This window comes from Mya arenaria, chromosome 17 (genome assembly GCF_026914265.1).
Source record: "Mya arenaria isolate MELC-2E11 chromosome 17, ASM2691426v1".
Lineage (NCBI taxonomy): Eukaryota > Metazoa > Mollusca > Bivalvia > Myida > Myidae > Mya > Mya arenaria.
In genome coordinates this window covers 19,260,253-19,280,590 of record NC_069138.1, presented here as the reverse complement: position 1 = coordinate 19,280,590, position 20,338 = coordinate 19,260,253, and the positions used below count along the sequence as shown (strand labels likewise).

The window sequence follows — 20,338 nt, the reverse complement described above, 5'->3', positions numbered from 1 at the left end:
TTATTATCTACGGATTATAACATACCATTATAATTCTGTACCTTTTTTCAACTGTGTCTGACAAACTTAAGCCGCACACAGAGTTTTGGAATGCTCAGTGTCGTTTTTATGACAGATATTTTCCACTTGTATACGGAATAATAACACCAACGCTTTGCAGTTCAGGTGACATATAATTTACATTCAATTATAATTGCCTGTAATTAAGAAAATCTATTTTATATTTCTCCGGAATGAAACATTTCTAAGAAGGGAATTTACCTAATATCCAACCAAATATAATGTTGTACCTTTATTGCGTTGAAAATAGCATTGTGCAAATTATGTTTTCTCTTTTTGAAGATGCGGTCACTTTTTAGATAATGTAATGCCCGTGGACATTTTGATAGAGTGTTATAAGTATATCAATTTCATGGAATTTGAATTATGACCAACGTTAAAATCTTGGTGCAGGCTGCCCTCAATTATGGCAACTAAGGATGTAACATCACCCCGGCTGTTTAATTTAGAAAGACAGACGACTTTGTTCTCGTGTTATTATCTTGTTTTTGAAGGTATATGCTGGTGCGGGATAATATAGTTCTCCTGTCTTCACACAATATTACTGCGCATTTAATTTGAAAATATATGCAGTCGTTCGTAACCGGAGTTATATTTCATGAGGTCAGGAGAGTATTCCTGTGATCGAAATCCCTTAATTATTTGGCTCGTTGGTAAGACTACTCGCATATACAAAACGTGTTATGTTATATCAATCAGGATCTGTGTATGAAGAGTCTGACGAACCCGGAAATCTCCTCATGGAACAAGGATAAAGAAAAGAAAGGTAGGTAAACTAACGTAATCTCATACACTATGATTTCACTAAAATAAGATAAGAACTCTGCCGTGACGTACAAAAATAGCTCGATTTTAGCTATATGTATATATTGATAAATGTAAAAATGTTTAAAAAGATAAATCATATGCTCTCCGGTGATCAACAGAGATTTTTCACTGAAATAAAAATAATATTTCTTTCATGCTTAACGATGAAATATGGGGTTTTAACAGTGAAATAACAACAGAGAAAATATCAATTTGATATTCTCACTGCAAAATAAGGAGTAAAAATATCAACTTTCAGAACTAATTTTAAATTCCTTTGTTATTACATGTACTTGCCTTGATCAAAACAGAACACTGGACTTCAGTAAATTATGTCAAAAAATGCTTAAAAAAATAAAGAAATGTTTTATAAATTTAAATAAATAAATTAACAACCTACCGTTTATTACCGGTTATCCCGTTTATCAAACAATTTACTGATCTTTGAAGCTGAATGTTCGAACATTTGCTTTCATACCAAACAAATTACAGAAAAAAACAACTGTTCAAACATAAATAAAATTTTATATCATCGTTCAAATTTATTTTGAACTGTTTGCCGTTGTAGTACGTAAAATGAGCTTCCTGGAGAATTCACACAACAATTTACAGATAGATCCGATATTTTTTACCCCATCCACACCTCAAAATGTGTCAACAAACTAGCGTGGCATTTACTCTTTATCTGGAAAATCGCATTTTAAAGCGAAACAGCCTGGTCTCTGACAGTAAGATGACTGAATAAATGTACTTAACAAACTTATGTCAAGTTTCAACATGGTCGATATTTGGCGCGAAAATAACCCAAATTTGCACCAATACACCTGGCATTCCAGTACAAAGCCAATCATTTATTCTTGTTTGGACTATTTTCTAATTTCTGAATATTTACGTAACACTATACCTAAATGTAGTATACAACCAGGATTTAAAACAGACCACTCTTCTGTAGTACTTTCCCTTAATACACCTGACCAAAAACGAGGGCCTGGTTACTTTAAAATAAATAACAGCATTATAAATGACATAGCATATCAAAATCAAATTAAGACTGCTATAAGACAAACTGTTGAAATAAATTACAACTGTAATCCCAATACTCTTTGGGAACTTATTAAAGGTACTATAAGAATGTTTCAATCAAATATGCAACTTACACAAAAAGAGAGAAAGAAAAGAAAGAAAAATAAATAATTGAAAATCTAAATAAAATTCAAAATCAAATACAATCTAATAGCAATGAAAATTTTGCAGAAGAAATAGCAACATTAAAACAAGAATTAAATAAATATACGACAGCAAAAATAAACGGAATGGTATTACGTTCAAAAGCTCAACACGTGGAATACAACGATAAAAACAGTCGATATTTTGCTAATCTCGAAAAACGTCATTACGAACAGAAAACAATAACTAAGCTTAAATCAAATGATACTGTATTAACGGACATAAATTATATTTTAAGAGAACAAAGAAAATTTTATAAAAATCTGTACAAAAAAACAAAACAACACAATAATGATATAAATTTCTCTGAAAGTCCCTCGAGAAAATTAAGCAACGAGGAAAAAATGAGTTGTGAAGGCATAATTAGTGAACATGAATGCACAAATGCTTTAAACGAAATGAGTGTAAATAAAAGCCCTGGTTCGGATGGATTATCTGTTGAATTTTATAAAGTATTCTGGGATATTTTAAAGCTTCATTTCGTAAAATCTGTTAACTATTCATTTGAAACTCGATCACTTACTGAACTTTAAAAACAAGGTTTAATTTCACTTATACCAAAGCAAGGCAAAGATCTCGAACAACTTTCAAATTGGTGCCCGATTAGTCTTCTAAATATAGATTACAAAATCGCAACAAAGACCATAGCAAATAGAATAAAGAAAATAATAGATAAAATAATTTCACCAAATCAAACTGGATTTATAAAAGGAAGATATATAGGGGAGAACATTAGACTAATTCAAGAGATTATTGAATATTTGAATAACTCAACTAAATCGGGGCTTCTCATATTTGTTGATTTCGAAAAAGCGTTTGATAGCATTGATCACCAATTCATTATTAAATGTTTAAAGCACTTCAATTTCGGAAAAGAGCTTATACAGTGGGTAAAATTGTTCTATACAGACATAAAAGGAATTATTCTAAATAATGGTCATCTCTCAGATAGTTTTACTATAGAACGAGGTGTAAGACAAGGGTGTCCCTTGTCATCTTTTCCTTTTCTAATATGCATTGAAATGCTTTCAAATTATATTGAATGTTGTCCTGAAATCGAAGGTATTAAGATACACAACTCTCATATAAAACAAACATTATTTGCTGACGATGCTACGTTTTTCAATAATGGAAATGAAAGGTCATATAAAAATCTAATTCATTCAATTCAAGATGTTGGCATAACGTCTGGATTAAAAATAAATTACTCAAAAACGATGGTTCTTCAAGTAGGTGACTTAAATGGAAAACAAAAATATACATTTTAGTAAAGGAAGTCGTTTTACCTGAACCTCAACATCTGCAAAAGCACTTGGAATAATAATTTTCAATAATAGATATTCTTTCTTGACCAACAATATTTTATCAAAAGTACAGGAATTTAACAAATGACTTAAACAATGGCAACATAGAAAATTAACCCTTCTTGGAAAAAGTTAATGTAGTTAAAACATTCGCCCTACCTAGGCTAATTTTTCCTTTAACTGTGTTAACAAATCCTCCTGATCAACTGATAAACGAGATAACAAAATCTATTTTTCCTTTTATATGGGATAATAAACCTGGCAAAATTAAAAGAGAACAGCGATACCTCTCCCGTGAAAATTGATTGTAATCTGTATGAAAACGATATCAAAATTTTATGTGGTCAAAACTTTTTTTTTCAAAACATCCTTACATCTTGAAACATGTTTAAAAAAACAACCAACACACACATAAGAAAAGTCATAATTTGGAACAACTCCGAATTAAAATGTAATAATGAAACAATATATTATAAAGAATGGCACGACAAGGGGATACTCTATCTCGAACATATCTTCGACTTTAGATTAAAGAAGTTTTATTCATTTGATAACATGCAACTTCTATACGAAATCCCCAATGTTGACTATTTAAAGTATCTACAACTTATCAATAATATACCGCAACATATGAAAAATGAACTAAAAATATCAGATATTACTGTTTTGGCTGAAAAAAGTTCGATGTTGGAAAAAATTAAGACCCCAAAAATGTTTCTGTATAATAAACATATACAAAATAACACTATTGAAATAAAACATAAACCTATATGGGAAAACTCTTTAAACGAAACACTTAATTGGAAGGAATTATATTCACTGCCATATATAGCAACAATCGACACATGTATACGAGCCTTTCAGTTTAAGATAATCAACAGAATTATACCAACAAATAAATATATTTTTAAATGCAAATTCTCCAATTCTAGTTTATGCAACTTGTGTTCCAGCTTTGAGGAAACAATAAACCACATGTTCTGGGAGTGTTATATCATACAAGACCTGTGGAATGAATTGAAACGCTTTCTCCACTCAAAAATTATTAGAATCGAACTAAATTTAAAAAAATGTTTTATTTGGAATAAACGTTGAAAGAAACTATAGCTGCATTAACTTCATAGTAACTCTTTTAAAATACTACATTTTCTGTTCAAAAAACAGAGAAACAATTCCTTACTTCCGATTTTTTTTAAAATACTTATATATTCGAATCAATATCGAACGTGAAATAGCTATTATGAAAGATAAGCTAAATGTTCATTTGCAAAAATGGGCTTTTCTTTTATAATCATTAGATATATAATACATTTTAGAAAGCCAGTTTGTCTCTTTTCTTTTTATTTAAATCCTTTTATGGGCATTTTCTTTATTTTTTTTTATTTTTAGCCCAACCCCCCTCCCCCTTTTTTCGATATCAGAAAATCGCAAAACAACAGGTTTCTTCATATGAAAGATACTTTTTCGTATACATGTCAAGTTTTCTACGTATAGCTGTATGAAGTGCTTTTTTGTATACGTTTGAATAAAAAAAAAGATGACTGAATATTAACTTAATATAAAAACACGCGTACATGCAGGCTTAAACTAGAACTAAAGAATGGTTAAAATCAAATGAATATCCACATATGTATTTCTAACACATTTGACCTTCCAAATTTTCATTCTATAAATAACGGCGTAGTAATTTGGTTATGTATTCATGCCCATTTTAAAATAAAAAGTGTTTTCATTATTTTTTGGAACATATGTGCATTAATAATACTTTATTGTTTACTGTTCATAAAGCTTTGCAGTAAAAAAACGAGCGAATATTAAGCTTTAAGAATGAATAGCAGAGAACTATTTCACAGCAAATAGAAAGTAGAAAAGTTGATAGCAATAATTATGCATGAGGGGCGCCCCACGGGTAGCGGCGTAAAGCCCACCCTTTTCAAAAAAGGGGGTAATTCAGAAATAAATAAAAAAAAACAAATAAAACTCCGAAAATAAGCATAAAAGAAACAGAAAATTTGTTTATTTCAGTGTAAGATCGTATTTAATTTCACTCGTGATCATAAAAAAACTACATTTTCACTCTAGGCAAATATGTTTTTCTATGACACTCGTGAAATAAAATACGATCTTACACTGAAATAAACAAATATCCTCTATTTCTTTGTTTCGAACTGTTCAACGACGTCATTTCCGACAAATTGGTGAGCTTTTCTGAACAAGACTAAAATTAACTGTCATTTAATATCATTACAAGACATTTTTTTAAATATTGTGTTTCTGTGTAAGATTGCAATATATTTCACCTCGTGAACACTAAACGTAGGTATTCATTTGTAAAATTTAGCGTTTGCTACCGATTCTGAGAAAAATATTCCGACCTAACTAAAACAAACCATTATCCTCTTTATTTTTCATTTATGACACATTCATTTTTTTGAATGACGTCACGTGATTTTCATCATTATCGTATGACGTGCAATGATCACTGTGCAGCAAAGGGAAATAGTTTCCATATCATAGCACTGATTTAAGCAGTATTATTTTTTCACGCGTTACAATCAGTGACAGTTTATGGTCATGAAGAATAAAAAATGAATAACTATGTGGACGGAGATGCTTATTATGTATGTCCTTCATAAATTAAATCAATCCGAAGTACAAAGTTTGATTGTATTCTTGAAGAAAGTCATATATTTACAATGAATGCAATGACGTATAACAGCAAACACACATGGACTATAAACAAGCATTACTAAACAATAGTACCAGTTGCATCAGTACTTCGGAAGTAATACTGCAGATTAGATCAGGCATTGGGCTACCAACGGAGTTGAGGATAATTGGGAAAGTTGGTGTCGCTAAATATCTACTTTCATTATTGTTTTGCTTGTTTACAGTTTACATATAATCATTAGTATGATAGTTATAACGTTAGTCGTGCGGAAGTGTACCTTAGTTGCCTGCACTATTTCAGAGATTCGAGCAATTAAGGTAAAATCATATGAACCAGACTCCATCAAGTTGAAAGAGGACAAAACGTAAGTTATATTAATTTATCTATACATTTTTTTTATTTTTTTTTACTATAGAGGAAATTATAATTAGGCATAAATTCATTTACCACTTTGACATATAGATACACGAAAATAATTGAAGTTGAATATTACATGAATTTATAAAGACTCTCTTCTTAACGTATGTCTACACATGATCAGATCTTATTGGTGTAGAATATAGGGCATTAATTCTAAAATACAACATTCACAAATAATATTTAATATTAAATGTATATGGTCATTGTTAACTTGGTCAGGTGTTTAACAAATCTTATAATGAATCCCGTGATAGCTACACACTTTGTTTGGCGATATTTAGGTTGCTAGACAAAACTGATGTAAACAAGCAAGAAAGTGACAGTTATTTCTAAATAACCTTTTTGAGAGAAAAGAGGGGAACATATTTCTTAGCCTATAAAAGACTATGCTATTTTCTGCTTCTACAAGTGCGAAATATTTTGGAATTACTTGTATTTTAACGATGGAATCCTTGGCCAAAATTTCGAATTGACGGGATTTGTAGAACGATGAGACGTGGTTTGCGCCGCGATTCTTTGTTTTGTACATATTTCTTAGTCATCTGAAATAGTTCAGATATCAGACATGCCTTAAAAAGTTAGTTTTGCTCGTTACTCTCATAAAACGAATTGTTCGTTAAATATTATTTTAGTTTTTCCAATAAATATCGAATTTTCATGAAGTGCTGTTGTAAAGGTGATAGTGATATGTGCTCTCGTTAACGTAAACTTCTTCTCATCTCAATAAACTGACTATGTTAAGTCGGTATCCTTAACAAACTTATAAATAACATGCTCAGTTTATTCTAATTTTTGGTTTGTATTGCCCTCTCATTTGTGAAGAGAATTTATACAACCTAAAGCTCTTATTCATGGTATGAATGTACACCAATTTTATCGATTTGAAACTTCCAAATACTCAGTATCCCTCTGCAGTTTCACCAAATGTTTACAAAGATGGACAAATTAAATGGATGAAGTAATAGATACAATAACATTAAAGGCAAAATTCACTTCAGCCAAACCCGTCTCATGTACGTTCCAAAGTAAAAGAAATCCAACACCCAATAAACGAACAAATAGCAATATCAATTAAATAACAAAATCGCCATTCCTAAAGGTTTATCATAAAACTGCCCACGCTCCAGTTAAATTCCATGCTTCGAAAATGGTCAAAATATCTTTATCCATAAGAAAAATAGGAAATAATAAGAAGCACTGACAACAAAATTGACTAACATGAAAATGACCTTCCCTCGTAAGATGATAATTTGTATCTGGCATGGCCATAGCGTGTTATGCGGAAACAAGGTTAAAAAGTTTTCATTTTTCAAATAATACCATATGACAATGTTTCCATTGTGCTGCAGACGACGGTCTTCAGGGAGGCAGGTATGTGATGACAATAGAAGAGTGTAAGTATCTATCATGTGTTTCCGGAACGGATAGAAAAATCCGACCCAAGGGCTCGCGCGTAAGCCGGTAACGAGGCTTGCCGAGTTACCGGCCACACAGCGTGCCCGAGCGTCGGATGTTTCTATCCTTACTGGAAACACATGATTGATATTTTTTCTTGCATATCTAAAATTTTATATTTGTGAGAAAATTGTTGTAGAAAACACTCTTTTGTAGGTTTCATCAAAAAGTTCTGTAGCTATGAGCACAATAAGGATGTCCAGCGTGGCCAAATATTTTAATCTACTAATCTGAGGGAGAGAGAGAAATTGATAGCTTCAACGCCATAGAAGAAAATATCACCAACCAGAGACCTTAAGTGGAATCACAAGCCTCGAGTTGTGATAATCAAGTTTCATAGTTCATTCAAATGCATAAAGGTCTTAGGCCCATGAACATACTTCAATGGAATTCATAATATATATATAATAAATTGCACTTCTGTCAATCGATCGTAGGTCACGATATATATTAATACACGTATACTTATCTTTACCAACAAGGTACATTCGAAACACAAATTAAACATAGACAGTACACATACAATATAATATAACCATAGTGAGGTGACAGTGGTTACAAATATCATTTAAATGAGTTTTCTTACATCAATATAAGTACAACAAGGACTCTAAATTAAAATGTTTTGTCGATAAACATTGCTAATTTCCTTTGAATAGTTTTATTGGTATTTGTAAGTTCAACAAATTTGGTTATATTTGGTCTATTTAAATAGTTTTTATGTATGTATTGTATTGTCTTCTTCAATAACTAAATAAAGTACATTCAAACAAGAAATGAAACTCATCTACTATTTTATAGCAAACTTGACTTTTCCTTTCAAATTCAGATAAAGGTTTAGGTTTGTGCCATCTACCGGCCTCAATTTCTTACCTGTGTGACGAAAGTCTATGTCTCGTCAATGCTTTCCTAAATTTAACTATATTAACAGCACACAAAAGTGGTTGTAACTTACAGTCAGTGAACAAAACAAACGTTTTGGCTGTAGCTGAATTAATAAATTCAGCAAACCGTTTGTGTACATACATTTTAGTCGCTGTTTCAGTTCACTTTAAATATATATTAAAATCACCAACACTTTGAAATAACCATGCATCATAAAATCCTAGTGATAGTAATATATCTATAATAACTTTTGCCCATGACTAACAATTTGGCAATCTTTCTGAATATCTATTTGATTTTCTTAAAACAGCTTTAACATATTTAAAGGGACTGTAAACCAGATTGGCACCAAAACAGGTTGTATTCTGTAACGAATCTCAGGACAATTATTTAATAGAATGTGTTACGCTTTGAGATCATAATTGTAAAAATAGTACCAAAATGTAAAAAGAAGTTGTGGCGGAGACCGGGTTCGAACCCGTGTCGCCAAAATTGCAACCTAGTGTTGTATCCACTGTGCTACGAAGGCTTACTTCAATCAAGTGGTATATTTAAGCTATACACCTAACTTGGTAATATCACGTGATAACATCGACTTGCCAATTACGCATAAGGAATGAAATCTACTAGATAGACATCGCAGTAATCTTTTTTAATGGAAACATACGAAATAACTGCTAAACTTAAATAAATTGTAAACTATGTGGTACTTCAGTTAGTAAGTTTCAATGCATTGAACACATTAATACCAAGTTTATGTCAGTTTTCAACAATTTTCATTTTTTCTTGCAATATGATCATCTGGTGCACAGTTGCTTTAATATCATCACATTGTGAAATATTTTACAAATAATAAATCACATTTACAATTCCTATAATTAGTAATGTCAAACAACAATGGTATATGATTTTATTTATATAAACAACAACATGACTTTACTTATGTAATACGCAAACATATATCAAAGAAATTGTTATTGCATCCATTACATCCATAACTTAAAAGGGTTGAATTTTTACATTATGAGTGCGACGTTTTGAATCATTTCACTCAAATGGTTTTTCTTACAGCATGAAAAAAGAAATAAGTAGTTTATAATGACGTCATATACAAATACAATGGATCCAACCAGCAAAACATGTAATCACTTTTTCTTTTATCAATAGTTTAATGATTTATTGTACATTAAAACGTAGTTCAATCATTTCTTTGCTGTTGCCTATCTTTTACCAGGGCATGTACATGGAACGGAGTTGGCTGGTGTATATCTTGTCTTCAATTTGAATGTACTCATCACTGCATCAATTAAATTGATCCATCTTTTGTCAACATTTGGTGAAACATATAAGGGTTGACTCCGTCTCTTACAGACGGACAATGGATAATGTGGACGTATCACCATGACGGCCAACCTAGAACATAAATTTAACATTTTAAATCGAACAAATGGATGGATATATATACATTTCATAAAAGAAATATTATTTGGAATAAACGTTCAGTGTTGAATGCATTATCGTCAAAGTTGAGAGAGAAGTTCAAACTACTTATTAAATCAATTAAGCATGTTATGAGAAGAATTCACGTTAACAACAGCAAATATAAAATTCACGTTAACAACAGCCTCTCTTGAAATATCGATATTCATTAAAAGAACTAAATTAAATTTTACAAACAATCAACATTTGAACACATGTTTGAGTTCTTAAATATTACTAATTACATAGAAATGTATACAAAACAAAGACTCACGGTGCACACATCGTTGCATCGTTCTACAAAATCCTGTCGATTCGAAATTTTGGCCAAGGATTCCATCGTTAAAATACAAGTAAATCCAAAATATTTCACACTTGTAGAAGCAGAAAATAGTATAGTCTTTTATAGGCTAAGAAATATTTTCCCATCTTTTCTCTCAAAAAGGTTATTTAGAAATAATTGTCACTTTCTTGCTTGTTTACATCAGTTTTGAACCGTGGTGACACATGTGAGAACCCCGTTGAAGTCACGTGATTCCTCACCCTGTACTTATATCTTAGAATAATAATGATTATTTTTCGTCTATAAAACAGTAAGCAAAACGTTTACCATTTCCTTGTGTCAAGAAAATTAAGCACTGTTTTTTTCCCTTTTTATCCGTCCGAACTTGTTATCAACATTTAATATACACAAATAATTCCATTCGATGTAATCTCCCGGACAAGGTTAAAATTCATAAAAGTAATTTCTCGATTCTTAAATCTATGACGTAGCGTCAAAATATCGGGCCAAATCGAGATTACTAACACATGCCATTTTCGACGTATTGTGATTCCCATTTTTGTAATTTATGGGATGGCTCTTTATATCATGGAATTTAGTACACAATTGTGCATCGCCCAATGTATTTTCATAAAAGAATACTGAATGTTCACTGCAAAAGGAGTTACTTTAGAGAACGTTTTCTGAAAATAACGTGTTACATGAGTATGCTAATGAAAACTCGAAATATCATACGTAAGCAATTCAAATACATTTCATAAATTAAAAAAATATATATTTTAAAAGGGCATATGTCCAAGATTATAACGGCGTTGTATTTTATGTTAACAAAATATACACCAAATATGATGTCGATAAGGAAATCTTGGAAATGCTAATGTTTGTACAATTTTGCAATCTTGTTCCCCTATTTTTCCACGTTGAGATACACAGTGACATAATTTTAAAGCTATATAAAAATGCTTTGATTAAACTATACGTTTTTTGTCATAGATTAACTGGTGGAAATAGCAATACAAAACACCTTTGCTTTTTTAATTTCAAAATTTGATATCACTTCAAGACGTATGTTCTTCTTTGAAAAGTACATTTCAAATCATCTAAGAGGTTAACACTATTAAACAATTTCAACATCAAAAACACTACGTTGCACTTTTGCATTCTTGCACTATATTTATTCAATTTGAAAATTTATCGCTATGATATATTTTCTTCAAAATAGGATTGAAATATTTATTAATCAAACCGAATAAATAAAAATGTTAAGTAAAATAAGTTATTAATATAGTTCATGTTATTCATTACATACGTTAAATATAGGTAATTATGGTCATTATTCTTTCCGTTTTATTTATTCAAAGATGCACTATTACTCCCAAATAAGATTTATCACGTTTAATACAATTGTTTTAATTTACCAAAAAGGATTTATAAATGTCGAAAACAATGGTTCTTATGAACGATACTATCATTTAATATTTTTGCGATTTCAGCTGTTAAAAACACGGTTATAAACTTATTATCAGAAATAAAGATTTTCCATAAACGCATTATTTAGTTAGAAGTTGAAGGTTAATCACTCAAAATAAATGTTTGTTATACATGTGTATGTGTTGAATTTAAATAAGAGTGTCACTATCTCCAAACCAGTGATATAAGATTGCTAACAAATTATCAGACCGCAGACTTGCATAATTCCGTTCGAAAATCAATGTTTTATGGTCTGAACAGTTACTAACGGTTTAAGAAAAATGCATAAAACATTTACTTTTAAACTTAAATATAAAAATCTGCTATCTATTTTTTGTCAGCAGTCTTATATAACTGGTTTCAATGGATTTTCGCAAAAATTGGCTCGTTCAATGACAAAAATAAAAAAGTTGGCAAAACGTTCAACCGTGAGAGTGCAGCTTTAACAAGGGAACCAAACATATACTGTTCAAAATGGTTTCTATAGTTTGTATCACAATACACTACTGTTTTCACTATACAACCAGCATTTCATCCGGCGTCATTAACGCCATTTTAGCGTTACCTTTGTTAGCCTGATCTTACGTTGTTACGTCTATATATAATACCACCGAGTTCAAATCCAGATTTTATCAATTTTGCACCTAACTTTTCTACAACAAGGTCATGCACTGTAGGTCATATCTCTGTAGATAATATCTTCATAATCAGAAATAACGATTATTAGATATATCGGACTACTTACAAGTCGTCATATAAAGCACAATTTTATTTAACAAGTTCGGGGGATTTCTTAGAAAGCAAGCCTTTAACGAGCTAACTTTCATATTTCTTGGAGGAGTTCATTCAATTTATGTATTATAATATGACGACTGTCAGATGTTTAATCACATGTCTATTTTTGGTGAAAATTAACAAAAAGACCTACATGTATCAAATGCGGTGATGATGATCCGAATACAGCACAGCAATGCTATATGCCTCGCTACATGCTTTGAGGAAATGGCATTCTGGGAATAATTGAAATATATATGTTATTATATATATACGATCGTTTAAACTGCGTTTATAAATTGGACATACAATTAAGAAGGAAACACAACATGAACTCTATTATTTTAGAGAAATTTCCTTTCTTTTAAATGGTGACGTAACACCAGATAAGATGACGTAATTTATTATAACATATGTTAATGGCGTCATTTTCGGTTAAAATACAGTTTTCTTCATGAAATCAAGAGAAACTATTTCGTTATGATTGAAATGAAAACGACATTATTGAAAATAAATATTTACTATAAAACAAATAAATGTATGGCTTGCTAGAATATTACCAATAAAGCAAGTATTGTTTCCAATTAAATTGTTTACAAACATGTGGAGTAATTTTGTTTTCTTACACATGTGCAATACAGAAAAATAGTTGATGGTTATACTAAACAGGCAACAAGGTGTAGCATGTGATTGAAAGAGTAATGTTAGAACTATTTTGTTATAAGATTTCAAAAATAATCTGAATAAAATTTCCAAAAGAGATGGTAACGTATACTTATAAGATCAATTTATATAGAAATCTACTCTTATTATTATTATTATTATTATTATTATTATTATTTTTATTATTATCATTATTGTCATTATTATTATTATTATTATTATTATTATTATTATTATTATTATTATTATTATTATTATTGTCATTATTATTGTCATTATTATTAATATCACTTTTATTATTTTTACTATTATTATTATTATTATTATTATTATTATTATTATTATTATTATTATTAGCGAGCCCACTGATGCTCTGACCCTCAAGAAATTAGGGGAAATACTGCTGGGAACAGACGGGCTCGGGGGATTCGGTTTCATACGCGGGATGGCTGTTGTAGGGGACAGGTTCCTGGTGGCCGCAGATTATGTGGGAAATTTTGTGCAATGTTTTGATATGGATAGTGGAAAACAACAAGTAAGGTGGAATGATTGTGGATTTATACCTAAGTATATAACGACAATACCTGGTAAACGTGTGGCAGTGACTTCACGCAATGAAGTATGGTTTTTACGTGTGACTGAAAAGGGGGACCTGTTGTTTGAAAATAAAATAAATGCTAATGAACGTTGCAAAGCAATAGCATCCAGTGGTGACAACTTGATTGTTTGTTATTACAAGTATCCTGGAGTACAAATTCTGGATATGAAAGGAAACGTGATAAAGGTAAACGATTCTCTACTTGACTTTACTACTGTTAAATTTCTAAATTTAGATTACCCACCCTTTAGTTTAAAGATATTTTACGAATGATTGACAAAAATGATAGTTATTTTAATATTAAATATATTAAATTATGTTATACAAATGTGCAATATAATTGATCTATCCAGAACATTAAGGGTTATGCTGAAATATGGATCGGATGGATTTGCGTCAATCTGTAATATATGTTAATTGTAGTTGTTGCTATTAATGTGAAACGATCAAAGAATATGGGGTTACATGGAAGGCATTTCTAGTATACTTTAAAAATATAACCTTTATTAAATGTAAAAATAATTTGCATGTGTATACTATGAAAAACAAAACAATATGCTCTCTCGAAATCAAACAAAACTATAACTGGAAGAGATAAAGGAAAAAATATAACAGAGATATGCGCCTATAGCATAATTATATAAACATTAAGTGATATAACCTTAAATATAATAAATATCGACCAAAGAAATCAATTTCAGTTGAATTTAAAGGAACACAATATAGGTTGATTCAAATATTATGTCTATATTTTCATTATTTTGTTTCTTTATTTGACTCAAAGAAAAACAAGCAACATAATAATAATAAGTATATGACATTATTATGATTTAGGTAAAGAAAAAAAATGAAAGATATTTTGGCGCTTTTTAGCTGGGTTATTCGTGGCCACGTAGCCATTAATTAAACAAAGTATAGAATGTTTTATATGTATCTAAATCATATGCTTTCTTTTATTTTTTTCATTAAAGTCAAATGAGGTAAACATAAAAATGCACTCGATTTTCATATTAACGTTCGGAAATAGATTTTTTATGCCCATAAACTTATTTTTCTTAGTAACGCTTTTAGCCATAAAACATCAATTTGCAACCGTACATAATATGAATCACTGCGTTCTTAATTTTGTCAGTAAGATTATATCACTGGTTTTCTCACATTCTTAAAACAATTGGCTCATTCCAAGGCAAATATTCTATTTTAAAAATTGTCAAAACGGTCAATCTGTGAGAGTGTAGCTTTAACACTGTCAACAAACTTTGTAACAAGTATTTGGAACATAGTTGGTGAAATGGTCGAATTGTGTATCTATTTGTCTTTTATCACGCTCATATTATATCATAACATACATGGAAGCATTAACATTTATATCCTTTTCAATATTGAGGGGATGGGAGTGGGTGCAGTGATGTGTTTATAAGTCCATGAATGTACACTATATGTACTACTAGCATATTGGGTCTCATAAGATGAAGGCTGAAGTATGTATAAACGTTAACGACAGCAAGACATTCGGTTATTTTCAGTTTCATCAAATGTGTGTTTATTTTTTCAATTAATATAAAATATTGAACAACAAAAAACGGAAATAATAAAATAAATTTAATTGACGACAAGCATTGACATTGATATTTATAAGAATGGAAACAAACGAAATATTGTGATTTGCATTAAATTAAACAGTCTGGTAAAGATTGTCATGGTAAGTAGTTCTTGTACTAAAGAACCATTTCACCCATGTACATGTATGGTGCTTAAATTACTTCATTTTTGTGTACGAGTGTCTTCTAAAGAGAGTTGGTAACCTTTTATAGCGAAAATCATCGAAAAAAATGAAATTTTACGTTATTATGATTAAACATCATCAACGTTCTGATGCTCCTTAGCCTAGGTATTTTTTTCTAAAACGTGACCAAAAATATTATTTTGCCAAAAAAGCGTCAGTATAATTTATTGATATTCTGATGCTTGTATGGTGTGTTCGTACGTTTGTGTCTCTGGTTCTGTGTCATTTGGGCTCTGACCCAGGGGATATTTCTTAATATTTGCCTACTGGGCTTGTCCCTGTCTTTCTTATTGTATTATTGCAATTGCATAACGAAATGATTTGGATTTTTGTACTTTTGCTCGGATGCGTAACTGACAGTTGCTGGTTTGTGATTTCCATACAAGCAATTTAAAAGCAAGTTTGAAAGAGCGTTGGCCAAAACAAAATAAGCGAGTCCCTTTCATAAATTCATGTACGGTGCAACGAGGTCAAAACCTTGGATTTTGGTACAAACGTATTTCTAATGAAAATATATTATTTGTGGATGTATAATTACAGGAGTTTGAGAAAGACGATGACGGTAAGAAACTGTTCAAATGGCCTGCTTCCCTTGCAGTAAGCCCTGACCACAGCATCATATACATCGCTGACTGTATAAAAAATACGGTGACTTCCCTCACCCAGGATGGCCGTATTCTCGGTGTTGTGGATTTAAAGGAAAATCTACATTACGAATCAAGTATGACAGTGGACTCTGCAGGTCGAGTTTACGTGTGTGGAAGCGATAATGTTTTTCTGGTGTCCCCTGAGACAAGAACCGTCATCCCGCTACTGGGGATTAAGGACGGGATAGGGCATAGATGTGTGGCGGTCTGTGATAAAACACAACGTCTGTACTTGACATCATATAACAACAATTTTATTCAAGTGTTCGAAATGTCAAAACACACTACGGCCAGACAATATAAGGTAGTATGAGACTTAGACGTTGCACGAACTGTTTCTAGTTTAAAAATACAAAAAAATAATCAATTTATAATGATTGTTGTCCATTATGTCATATGCAAAACATCTTAAAACTTTTATTTGTAACAGTTCATTTAATCCAACTTTAAAACAAAACAATTCGAGTGCGATGACGTAGAAAAGGAACACCCTGTGAATAAACAAAACAACTTATATAAAAGTGTGTATAGCTTTGTATGTGTATGTCTTTGAAATCAAAACGAATGTTGTATTTGATATATTTGTATTATGAACACCAATGTTGTTCTTTTTAACACTAATGCATCTGAATACCAGGGTATAGGTCAAATGTTTGTGTCTGTTTCTACAATATAGTGGTTTATTCAGTTTAATAATACTTTTGTGCATATCTTAATGAGATCCTTCAAATTCTGCTTTCATTTTGCTTATACTTTGTTCCGCTCGACTGTGAAAAAGTCGGGGTAACGTCACAGCTTTGGTAGGGACGTCGAAATTACCGTCGTCTATATGTTTTGACAATTGCTCAGAAGCCATTTAAGTAAAGGCTACTTTCACTAGTATTTTATATCAATTCACATTTATGCTCGTTCTTGGTACCACTATGGGTTCCGGTGCCTCTCCTACCCCCCCCCCCACACACACACCCCCACCCCCACACCCTTAAATCTTCCAAGTGCAAATTTTATTTCAATAAATGAGAAAAAAGTAATTAAAAATACACCCATAATGCACCACTTCGGACAAGAAATTGTTTAAATATTCTTGGGGGTACCCCCCCCCCCCCCCACCAACACTTCAAACCGTATAAAATTATGTTCTGAGGGAGAGGCGAATGTCAAAAGTGTACACTCCCTCTAACGTTGAATCCTAAACCACCCGCCCCTGGGTACATTAGTTTTAAAGTTTTGCTTCTTGGTAAATGAGAAGCACAGACGAGCGTAAGTATTCGCTAGCAGGCCCCAATTTCTCGAAACTTCTTAAGCTTAACAGGCTTAAGTCGCTTATTTCAATTAGCCAAAATATATACTTAAAATCGATTTTGGTAAATGAAAAATAGTTAATTGTGATTATTATACAAATATTTACTTCATAACGTATAAAAACTCTCGCAGGAGTAAATGTTACGCATAATATAGAAAAACAAAAATAGTGAGATTAGCTTAATCCTGTTATAAGGGACTTAAGAAGTTTCGAGAAATTGTGGCCAGTTCATCTTATGAACATAATTCAACAACATTTCTGTTTAAGGTTATGTATGTTAATGAATGCAAATATGTTACATATCCATTGTGCATGTAATGTGCGTCATAAATGGATTTACGCTTTTTGGGATGAAACTGTAATAATGAAAATAAGCATCTGTATATTGTGAATGATCATTTACTTCTGTATGATTGTTAATGAAAATTAACTTAACTGTATGATAAGTTTTGAGTTTTGGATGATAGTAAACTTCTGTTTTATTTTGAATGATAATGTACTTCTGTATATATTGAATGATTATGTAATTTTGTATAATTCTGAATGATTTTGTACTTGAGTATTATCTTAACGATAGTATACTTCTGTATAATTTTAAATGATTACGCACTCTAGTATAGTTTAAAATTATTTTGTACTTTTGTATATTTTTGAGATATAGTATACTTCTGTATAATATTTTACGATTACTTTTTTTCTGTATAATTTTAAATGAAAATGTACTTCTTGACAATTTTGAACGACAGAATACTTCTGTATAATTTTGAATGAAAGTATACTTCTGTATAATTTTGAATGATAATGTACTTCTTTATATATTGAATGATTATGTTATTCTGTATTTATATATATAATTCTGAATGATTTTGAACTTGAGTATTATTTTAACGATAATACACTTCTGTATAATTATAAATGATTACATTTTTCTGTATAATGTTGAATGATAATGTACGTCTTGAGGATTTTGAATTATAGTATACTTCTGTATAAGTTTAAATGATTAAATACTGAAAACGAAAACAGATTAAATACTTAAGAATACTTCTGAATGGATGTGTACTTCAGTATATTTTTTTTTATTTAATGATGGTATAATTTTGATAATTTTGAACAATAATTAACTTCTGTATAATTATGAATGATAGTTTACTTCTGTAATATTTTGAATGATAGTATACTTCTGTAAAATTTTGAATGATTGTATACTTCTGTATAATTTTAAATGATAGTTTACTTCTGTATCATTTTGAATGATAGTTTATTTCTGTATAATTTTGAATGATTGTATACTTCTGTATAATTTTGGACGATAATTTACTTCTGTGAAATGTTGAATGATAGTTTACTTCTGTTAACTGCTGTTTAATTTTAATGATAATGCACATCTGTATAATTTGAACGATAATATACTTATCTTATTGCTGTATGATAATGTACATCTGTATACTGTTGTATGATAATAAAGATTTACAATTAAGGAATGAATTGCGGGATTTGATGTCATTATCGGGGTATGAACTCGATTGGGCTGGTCTAAGTGTATGGAGTCCGAAGGACTTCACGCGTACTTTGACCAGCCTAATTGCGTTCATATCCCCGATAATGACATCAACCCCGCAACTCATTCCTTATATTTACACCAATAGTTCAATATTTTATTCAAGAAACGTTAAAAAAATACTTCATTTCATTTCGGATTACCTTTCAGTAATCCTTTCTTACCCATTCTGTAAATAGGACGACCCGACTGTTACCGGAAACATTTTTTTTTCAAATGACGTCACATTAAAAAAAAAATTACGCGGGAAAAGATCAACCACTTGAAATCACCTTTAAACGTAAAATTGAAGCACTTTTGGCAACAAAACGTTTAAAATATAATAACTTAGCAATTTCTAAAATGTTAATTTATATTTTAGGAGACCTGCTGACACAATACAAACAACAACAAGATCAATAGTTTTCATGTATATTGTTATGCGATGAATTGCGATCCGAACATATCCGAAGATGTTGCGTTCATCGATTGATGAACGCAATTGCCGAAAGACAGTTCTGTAAGGAATTGAATTGCGATCCGAACATATCCGAAGAAGTTGCGTTCATCGATTGATGAACGCAATTGCCGAAAGATAATTCATTTAAGGAATGGAAGTTGAGGTGTAAATATTGTTGTATGATAACGTTATTGTATACATAATTATGTATCATGATAGCGTACATCTGTATTTAAGTGTATGTAAAGGTATGCATGTATGCTATGTTTGTATGATAAAGTATGAAGTGTTCTCGAGAAGTTGTTGTTTTATAGAGTCTTGATTGTGCAGCAACAATGACTTATGCGTTCCGCCGCCGCTTTTCCAGATGATATTAAACATCAAGGCAATAATGGTTTTAAAATATCCTTTTGCTAATGAAAATTCCTAATCAGATCAGTGGACAAAAACTGAATCCCCCCATATAGCCAGGTCGGTCGAAACAACTACAATCTCCAATACTGTGA

The 20,338-nt window shown here is 30.8% G+C and overlaps 2 protein-coding genes across 2 annotated transcripts in view; both read left to right on the top strand.

Annotated features, from left to right (window-relative positions):
• LOC128223242 (uncharacterized) overlaps positions 1 to 6,437 on the top strand; it is a 30,962-nt gene extending 24,525 nt beyond the window's left edge. Inside the window, exons 14-15 of the mRNA XM_052932533.1 lie at positions 760 to 826; positions 6,370 to 6,437. Of these exons, the coding sequence (XP_052788493.1) occupies positions 760 to 826; positions 6,370 to 6,437 (135 nt within the window). The remainder of the gene's footprint in view (positions 1 to 759; positions 827 to 6,369) is intronic.
• Positions 6,438 to 14,003: 7,566 nt separating this feature from the next.
• On the top strand, positions 14,004 to 20,123 carry LOC128223043 (uncharacterized). The gene is made up of 2 exons (XM_052932281.1): positions 14,004 to 14,282; positions 16,423 to 20,123. The coding sequence occupies exons 1-2, from the start codon at positions 14,013 to 14,015 to the stop codon at positions 16,840 to 16,842; spliced, it is 690 nt and encodes a 229-aa protein (XP_052788241.1). The 5' UTR covers positions 14,004 to 14,012; the 3' UTR covers positions 16,843 to 20,123.
• The last annotated feature ends 215 nt before the right edge of the window (positions 20,124 to 20,338 follow it).